Below are 10,000 nucleotides of genomic sequence, written 5' to 3' on the forward strand. Positions count from 1 at the left end.
TCGTCCGCTCTCTACAACATCGACCTGAAGCGTGTTCGACACTCCCCTGTTCTCTGAGAGACGGATGAACTTCAGCTTCACTTCTGCTCGCCTTTGTTTCATGCAGTTCTTCCTACTTTATACTGGAACAAAAGGACAGTGTGTGTGTGTGTGTGTGTGTAAAGCTCGAATTACTTCAGTCTCGTGATAATCCAGCAGGTTCTGAACTTTCTGAACTTGAGATGCATTAGACTGAGTTTCCTTGAGCAAATACACACATAAAAGAACAGGGACTGACTGTAAAACACACTGAGTTTTAGAGAAGACACACACACATCCTGCTGGCTTTCTGTTACAGTTCAAACACACCCGTGTGTGTATGTGTGTGTGTGTGTGTGTGTGTGTCAACACCTGCTGGATAAACCTGCCCGGCCGACACACACCCGGATGTTCCCGTTAAACACACACGGACTTGATGACGAACTCAGGGATTAACCCTGTGAATGATCTGATGAGCTGTCGAGTTCAGACTCTGGTGTCTGCTCGTCCTTCAGCTCGAGTCTCTCTTCACTCATCGCAAGAATAACTTTGATATTGTTAGTCATTTTTCAGCTGGACTGAAGGAACTTCACCTTTTCTTGATTATCGCATAGAGAAATCATGAATATGATCATCAGGCTTTTGAGGAAGGATAACCTGTTCATTTTTCAGTCAGCTTTGATCATAAAACTGAGCAAAAATATCATGGCAGATATTGATGTTTATATGCATTTTATCGGCTTTACTATTATACAGATATCGATGATTTACAGCATCTTACTTTTTTTTACTAAACTGCATATTTTTGCTCAGTTTGAGTCTGTGAATGACGTTGATCTGCTTTTCCTCCATATTCCACTATATCAGACTATATGAGCCATAAACGCCTGATGGAGCAGATATGATACTCTACATTAAACACATAGGCAAACTTTTTTTGTGCTATCTGCACTCACTCACTTCCTCACACTCAAACTCACTCACTCACACACACACTCTCACTTCCACACACACTCCAGATAGTGTCTGATTATGGTCAGTAAAGTGAGTTTGAGCGTTTTAGAAACCGGATACAGTTTGAGTCTCAGCAAGGCCTGGCGTGAAGAAGAGCATCCGTCACACACACACACACACACACACACACACACACACCTTGATCTTGTGCAAGCTCTTCTCCTCCTCCAGGATCTGGATCCACACACAGATGCTGGACTTGTTGTATGTCGGACTCCAGCCTTCATCGCACTCACACTCGCGTTGGAAGCGACTGAACGCGCGATCATCCGGGATCAGAACCTCTTCCCCGGACATCATCATCTTCATCATCTTCCTCTGCCTCCTCCTGATGATGATGATGAAGAACTGCGGCTCCCGCGGAGAGCAAACTAACCAAACACCAAAGTTTAGTTTAATTCGGGTTATTCCCTGACGCGCGTCGCGTGATTAAATCGCGCGTGAGACGCACGGGCGTTTCTCTCTGTGTGAACCGAGTCTCTGCGGTTTCGGATCCTGATTCACAATTCCACATCAGATGTTCAAACATATGCTCATATATAAGCTCATATGTGTTTGTCGCGCGCGTTTAAATATCCAGATATACACGCGCTGTGTGTGTGTGTGTGTAAATAAACTCATATGTGAGTGTGTCGAAAATAATAAACGCGAGCGCGTTTCCCGGTGTAATGCACAAGCAGCTGTTTCATCCCGCTGTGTGTGTGTGTGTGCGCTACATTGATGAGGAAAGGCGTGTGCCCGCTAACACACACACACACGACTGACAGCTGAGCTCCGCCCACTCGCATGCACGCGCACAGCGCTGACGTGTTACTCCCCTCACCTTCCCATCATAACCTCTAGTTTGCGATTTTATATTCATAAATGTAAGTTTTCAAATTGTAAACCTATTTTTGTGGTATTTTTACACGAGATGAAACATTACTCATCTTCTCTTAACCCAAAAGCAGAACATTTTACAATTTGCACGACATAAAAACTTTTACCTTAATTAATGTTTTTTTTTTTTTTTACATCTTTCTCTCTCTTTTTTTCCCCATTCTCGTTTATTTTAATGTCTGGTTCTGTTTTTGTTTTGTGTGGTGTTGGTGAAGTGTTTTCTTGTTGAGTTCTAATTTGCTTCACGTTATAAACTGAATGTTAAATAAAGCATATAAATAAAAAACTGTTTTGCATGTTTAGATGATATCACTCATGCAAAATAACATCACACACACACACAAAGACAGAAATAGGTCTGACAGCCAGGTTTGTTTCTCAGTGTTATTGAAGCGTCATGCATGAAGATGCACTTCACTGCGATGCAAATGTTCACTTATTGATCATATTGTGAGAAATAATACCATAATGCAAGAAAATAGACTATTATTTCATAAGTCAGGCTTTAAAATATAAATATAAATTATATTTTTTTAATTGAGAGTGAACTGAAATGAGATATTATTCGGTGCCAGAAGCATGACACACACACTATTAAAATCAAACGTTTTGTGTGTGAATTTGAGGCAAACTGTTCTCATACATGCACTGAACATCAAAAACCATCATTTAAAGTGTTTAAATACACTATGGTGCCTCTGTAAGTTTTATTAATACACACATCTGTGAGACACACACCACAGGAAACGTGTGGTTTGGAGATGTTGGGTGAGTTTATTCCTCATGCACTGTGTGTTATTCTCATATCGGCCATCATCTCTGATGAAACGCGCAGTTTGAGGACTTTAGCCTCTCATGGAAACTCTCTCACCTTTCTCCATTAACAGACAGTCATTCTGACACATAACTGCAAAACATCAAACCGTGTAATTCTATTGAAGATGTCAGTTCGTGTATTAGAGATGTTCGTGTATCCGAGTGAAACGCTTCTTGAACAAGAAGAAAATGTGGGCGGGGCTTGATTGTGTGTGTGGGGATTTGATTGGATGGTTGAACTGTTGTGGTTTGCTATTGGCTGACAGGTTGCCCCGCCCTCATCAAGTGATTCTGATTCAAGATTACCAGGAACATCAATTTAACACAATGATAAATCATTAAGAATAAACACTGCAATATTCCGTTACAAAACAAAAATTGTCCATTTTGATTTTGCTGTAGTTTATTTAAGTAATGTTCAGTAATTGTGTGTCTGTCAACAAACAACATGCAGGAACATTTCAGGATGATCAATACCGGCTAATAAAAAATTTATAATTTCATAATATTAAACATAACTTACTTATTAATAATGTAGAATGCAAAGGGATTTGGACTCTATTCAAGTCCAATGCTCATATTTCCATTAATATTCTGTTGTTAATCTATAAACTGATGACAGAGGGAAAGTGTTGCTCGTGTGTTTTGTGAGTCTAGACGCCCTCTGCAGGTCAAAGGTCACCAGCACAGATTCATGCTTATTATTATAATAATAATATAGGCCCGTTATATCAATTTATAATCGATCTATCGTCGTCAATCAACTTGATCCATTTGAAAAAAATATATATATTTATATATATATATATGTGTGTGTGTGTGTGTGTGTGTGTGTGTGTGTGTGTGTGTGTGTGTGTGTGTGTGTCTGTTGTTGCATTATCGTATATACGCATGTCCAACAATTAAACTTTTAAATAATCATCATAATAATACAACAACAAAACAACAACAACAAAAACACACTTTACTGAGCGCATGGAGTGCAGTAGTGACGCTGTGACGCTGTTGACTACATCTCCCATGATTCCGTGCTCACCGCGCGCGGATGTTTATCATTCACCGGAAACACGTTTCTGCTGTCAAGCTCTCATCCTCCTGCATCATTAACATCATAATTCATAACCCGTCTGTCTTTGATCACTGAAACTGAACACACCGTCTTAACCGATAACGGAACCCGCTGTTATTGTCATCGCGTCAGTTCGGAGCGTCGCGATGTTGCTGTCGTCGGTGCCGGCGCGCGTCCTGATGCGAAGGTCACGGAGCCTGTCTCCGTGTCGCGCGCTTCAGACCGGTCACGGTGAGGCCTCCCGGTTCCGTAACCTGTGTGAGCTCGAACCGAACCGGAGCCCGGTGCTCAGCGGCGCGCGAGCTTCCAGGAGGAGCGTTTTGAGCGAGGAGACGCACGTGCAGTACCATCAGCTGGCCAGCAGGTGGCGCGCGAGCCTGGAGGGCCGCCGGAGCAGCTGGGCGAGTCTGACCGCCTCGGGGCGCTCCAGAGGCGGACACCAGAGCGACTCCCACACCGCGGCTTCTGCTTCTGTAGGCCTCATCTCAGCCGCGGCGCTCGCCTTCTGCCTGAAGAGAGACAGCGACGATAAAGGTGGAGAAACTCGCATGTGAAAATCAATCATAACAAGTCAACATCTAGGCATACTAATATTAATGAGATGACAAATTTAAATTATGCCATTCTCTTTACAATTATATATCAATAATGAGATAAAAAGTTAAAGTTATTACTTAAAAAAGTGATTGTGACAAAAATTATGGCAGATTAAGCTGTAATTATGACATTTAAAAGTATGTTTTACTTAACAAAATTATGACATACTAAGATTTATTAGATGAAAAGTCGAAAATATGACTAAAAGTCAAACTTTACACATCAAAGAGTTGAAATTATAATCAACTAATTATAGAATTTATAATTATAAAGTCATAATTTTGACTGTTTAAAAATGACTTGGCGTGTCCTAATGTGGAGTTTCATAACTTGTGAATTATATGATGATGTATAATAAAGCCTGATCTGATGTTTGGATATGATTATGTTTCAGCGTCAGCTCTTCTGGACGCCTGCAGATCCAGCAACACTGATGAGCTCAGCAGGTCACACACTCACACATAGACACACTCACTCACTCACTCACTCACTCACTCACTCACACATAGACACACACATAGACACACTCACACACTATCAGCCTAAGGCCGGTGACACACTGGATGCGTGGCGTGAGCGTGGCGTTTCTGTTGCGTGTCTATGGAACGCCGTTGGGGACAATACTTATTATATGCAACGCGTGAAATTTGGACGCATTAACACGCACAGTTTGTACGCGTAAATACGAAGTATATGTTCGGGTGTCGCGTCAGACCGCACAACAGCCAATAGCGTTGCTCTATTTAGGATTGCATTTGCATTTGTGATGCGATGGCACGTTGCTGTATACATATATAAACATCAGACGACATTTCTTTCCGTGAGGGATGATGTGCTGTTAGGTAAGCAAATACCTATGCAAACGTCACACGTAACATTTGTTCGTGAATGAGATCGTAATTTTACGTTGGCATGTACATAGGCAAGCGTAAAACTTTAGAGTCAATGATGCATTTATACGTTGGTCGTGATGTCAGTGCTGTGTCATGCTGTGGCATCTCATCCCGTTTGTACTCATGCAGGTTTTTTGTCTCCGGTAACGTGGAAAAGTGGATTGCTCTCTACGATGGCTCTTAGAATTTTTTTTATTAAACTTTCAAAGAACTTTTACAGACTGCGTTCAGTTGGCATCCTCTTATAACAGGCTATATACACATGTATAACATATGTTAACATATGTATACAACATACAACACTGGATACGGCCATAGCCAGGGTGTCAATAATTATACATAATAGTGCCAATAAATGCCATATACATCATTCAACTTTAATAAATACAATGAATAATAAAGTTAGCAAAGGCTAAATACTAAATACTGTGGCTATTGTTTTTTTTTTTTTTTTTTTCAAAATGACTGGAGTAATCTCCGAGTGGGCCAGCATCAATCTGGTATGAGAGACTCTGGAATGCTCCTTGAAGTCGGGATGTCAGTTTGACTGGAAATAATTAATACACATATACTGTATGTGTACTGTAGGCTATATGTCAGATAAAAATAATCTAATAACAACAATATATTGTAACAATCACAAATTTAACAATTATATTATAACAATAAGGCAAATACAAAAGCAGAAAACAAAGCACCAGTAGCCTATGACAATTTACAAATCTTTATTCAGCATTTAAACACAGACACAATCATACGACACATAAACATTACAGAATCACTACAGCAGGCGGACCACGTAAACTGTGGGGCAGCCAGTCCAAGTCCAAGTGTAAATAGCAACAGTTGTGGATTCAGTAGACATTTAGATGCTATTTACTTATAAATAGTGACAGATAACGTTACTATTTGCTCATCAGTATTGTTGTGCATTAAACATCCTGCAATATAACTGACAGTAGATCATTAGATTTATAAAACAATATTAAAATCATGGCAACTTATTGAGATATTAAAGACCTAGAGCTACCTCTAACCTTACCCTAAATGTAACTTTTATGAATTAAAATGAATTTTAAGTCAAATCATTTTTATTGAAAACAACAGGAGACCTACCTATTTACCTACAGGACAAATTCCTTTAACGTTACAAAAGAATATAATGTTAATTCATGCAGTCATTGAATGTATTTAATCATTGACTCTAAATTATCACCAGTTTAACTAAAACAGAAAAATTTGTATGTCGCACATCAAATAAGACTCAGAAATATTACACGTTCAAAAATGTCATGTTTACACGACGAAAACGTTCGTCTAGAAACACGTAACAAAAAATACACGGCCAAAAATGTTGCGTTAAGGCGATACAAACGATCGTGTCTTTAAATAACATGACAAAAAACTTCGCGTTTAGACGTACAAAACGTTCGCGTTTACGCGGACCAAAAAGACGCGTACAAACTGTGCGTGTTAATGCGTCCAAATTTCACGCGTTGCATATAATAGGTATTGTCCCCAACGGCGTTCCATACGTGTCAGCTGCGTGGCGGCTGCGTCGCGTTTTCCATGTCTTTGCACACCAGAAGCGTGTCTTTTTTTTTTTTTTTTTATTAATGCCATGAACCAGAACAATACAATGAGACATAATCACTGTAAGTAAACAAATACAAATAATAAAGTAAAATAAAATAACAGTGCCAGAGGACAATAATTTTTAAACACAAAAGAAAAAGGGTGCTATTTTAGATAACATCATACCTGCTTACAATGCTATAAGCTCTAATTGCTTTTTTACTTGTGCAGTTACACAAAACAGAACAATAAAGCTTAAAGTCGTTTTTAAAGCAAGGAAAGTTAGGTTTGGAGTCAGACCATTTCATTTTATGAATATGAAACTTCCCCATTAATATTAATAGTTGTATGAAATATACCTTATCTTTCTCAATTCCATTATCATTGAAGTGTATCATTATGTCAAATCCACTCAGCTGTAAATCAATGTTCAATTTTTTCTTAATTAAACGCTCAACATCAATCCAAAATATTTTTGTATATATGCAATGGTAAAACAAATGAAAAATTGTTTCCTTTTCACCTTTACAAAAATTGCAGGAGTAATCAATATCCAATTTAAAACGTTCTAGCACATGTTTTACTGGATATATTCTATGCATTATTTTAAAAGAAACTTCTTTAATTTTGTTATTAATGTAAAATTTATCTACTGTTCGCCAAGCATTACGCCAATTTACATCTCCAAAAACAGATGACCAGAAAAACCGAGCTGGAGGGTAAACAATATTATTAAGTATATTTCTAATATAGTTATTTGAGATTTTATTTTGTAAAATATTTATATTACCAAGAAATATGTTACCCATGGTATCTGTAAAATTTAGATCTTCCTCCTGTGATGCATTTCGAAGAAGAATCAATACTTTCCTAGGAATTGCATCCATTACAACAGCAAAGTCTTTAGGTCTAACTGGTATTTTAAATTTATTCAAAAATTCTTTATATGTTAATAAATTTCCATCATTATTCAAAAGCTGACTAACTAATATAATATTGTTTTCGAACCAGTAATCAAAAAAGAGAGATTTATTTTTGTAAAGGATGTCCTTGTTGTTCCAAATATAATATCTCCTAGGTGAAAAGTTATGTTTGTATGCAAGTGTCCATGCCATGAGAGCTTGTTTATGAAATTTTGCAAGTTTAAATGGTATTTTTTCAATTGAAAAATTACACTTCAATAAAAATGAGAGGTCGCCCAATTGTTTAAATAGATAGTTAGGAAAGGAATTCCAAATACTGTCTTTATTTTTTAAATACTGAATGAGCCAATTTATTTTAAAAACATTGTTCAAAGCATCATAACTCAAAACCTCTAAACCACCATGATCTTTGGGATTGCATAAAATTTCTTTTCTCAAATAATGTGGCTTGTTTTTCCAAATAAAATCAAAAAGCATTTTATCTAATTGTTTGGTAACTTTAGGGGGAATATCCAATGATAATGACACATAGACTGATCTGGAGATTCCTTCAGCTTTTGACAAAAGTACCCGCCCCTGAATTGACAGATCCCTTTGTAACCACGCATTGAACTTCTTACTAGTTTTGTTGATAATTGGATTGAAGTTTAGATTGTTACGCAGATTTTCATCTTTACATATAACAACTCCCAGATATGTTACTTGATTTGCAATTGGAATATTACAAAAATTAGTTAAACTACATTCTTTAAGAGGAAACAGAACAGATTTATTCATATTCATTCCTAGCCCTGATACATCTGAAAATTCTTTTATGCATTTCACTGCTTTAATTATTTCATTCCTATCTTTCAAAAATAAAGCAGTGTCATCTGCAAACTGACACAACTTAAATGTTTTCCCTAATGCTGTAATTCCTTGGAAATGTCCTTTTTTAATGTGAAGAGCCATTATTTGCGTTGCTAACAAAAACAAAAATGGGGAGATCGGACACCCTTGTCTGATCCCTCTACCTATTTCAAATCTGCCAGAAGTCCCCCTTGCTAATTTTACAGAACTGGTACATACTCTGTACAAGGTTTTGATAGCTTTTTGAAAATAACTGCCAAACCCAAAAAATTAAATTGTTTTAAATAAAAAGTTGTGTTCTATGGTGTCAAATGCCTTGTGAAAATCAATAAATAAAATAAAACTGTCATCTAAAACATAATCATTGTAGTCTACCATATCAAGTATCAATCTAATATTATTACTAATGTGTCTTCCTTGAATAAATCCAGTCTGTTCCTCATCTATAATATATTCTAATCCTTTTTTTAGTCTTTTAGCAAAGATCAAAGCAAATAATTTGGCATCATTATTTAATAGACTAATGGGTCTCCAATTCTCTAAACAAAGATTATTTTTGTTTGGCTTCGGAATTAATGTAATAACACCTTGTTTTAAAGAGGAGGGCAATTCCCCTTTTTCAATAGATTCTAAAAATACGGCTAGCAAAAATGGAGCCAACTTATCTCAAAACACTTTATAAAACTCACTGATAAGTCCATCATTACCTGGAGACCGATTATCTTTAAGGTTGCCAATACACTCTTTAACTTCCTCCAACCTTAAATCATCATCACAAAACAATTTAAAATCATCCTCAATAACTTTAGCTTCATTTAAAACATTATCTAGAAAGTCATTCAGATCTGAAGACATTAAATTGGGAGTGTACAGACCTTTGTAAAACTGAGTAACAAACTGTGATATATTTCTTTCATCCTCTGTGACTGTATTATTAATTAACAATTTGTTTATAGAGATCAATTCACCATTTCTTTTTTCCAAATTAAAAAAGTACTTGGTATTTCTTTCCCCCTGTTCCAACCATTTATGTCTTGATCTGATAAATGCCCCTTCTGCTTTTTCTTTATATATGTTATCCAATTGTATTTGTAATAATGACAAATCCGTTAGTTCCTGAGTGTTCAAATTTTCTTTACTTGATAGGCGCATTATTTCTTTGATAACAATGTATTCTTTTTGTCTTTTAGCTGAAGCAATCGATTTCCCCATTGAAATAGCTAGGTTCCTAATTTTGTATTTCATTATTTCCCAATGTTCTCCATAAACATTTGTTATTTTAGCCTGAGACCAGTGTTTATCAATTAACTTCGATGCCATCAGTTTAAAATTTGGATCATCTAATAACTTTTTGTTCAATTTCCAAT

The 10,000-nt window shown here is 36.8% G+C and overlaps 2 protein-coding genes across 2 annotated transcripts in view; one reads left to right on the forward strand and one right to left on the reverse strand.

Annotated features, from left to right (window-relative positions):
* stard10 (StAR related lipid transfer domain containing 10) overlaps positions 1 to 1,860 on the reverse strand; it is a 17,094-nt gene extending 15,234 nt beyond the window's left edge. Inside the window, exon 1 of the mRNA XM_081370165.1 lies at positions 1,171 to 1,860. Within this exon, the coding sequence (XP_081226291.1) occupies positions 1,171 to 1,344 (174 nt within the window). The 5' untranslated portion in view covers positions 1,345 to 1,860. The remainder of the gene's footprint in view (positions 1 to 1,170) is intronic.
* Positions 1,861 to 3,764: 1,904 nt separating this feature from the next.
* Positions 3,765 to 10,000, forward strand: part of clpb (ClpB family mitochondrial disaggregase) — a 48,814-nt gene continuing 42,578 nt past the window's right edge. The window contains exons 1-2 of the mRNA XM_081369733.1: positions 3,765 to 4,330; positions 4,788 to 4,839. Coding sequence (XP_081225859.1) covers positions 3,943 to 4,330; positions 4,788 to 4,839 — 440 coding nt within the window. The 5' untranslated portion in view covers positions 3,765 to 3,942. The remainder of the gene's footprint in view (positions 4,331 to 4,787; positions 4,840 to 10,000) is intronic.

The sequence above is a fragment of the Scardinius erythrophthalmus genome (assembly GCF_964197995.2).
Source record: "Scardinius erythrophthalmus genome assembly, chromosome: 7".
NCBI classification, from domain to species: Eukaryota; Metazoa; Chordata; class Actinopteri; order Cypriniformes; family Leuciscidae; genus Scardinius; species Scardinius erythrophthalmus.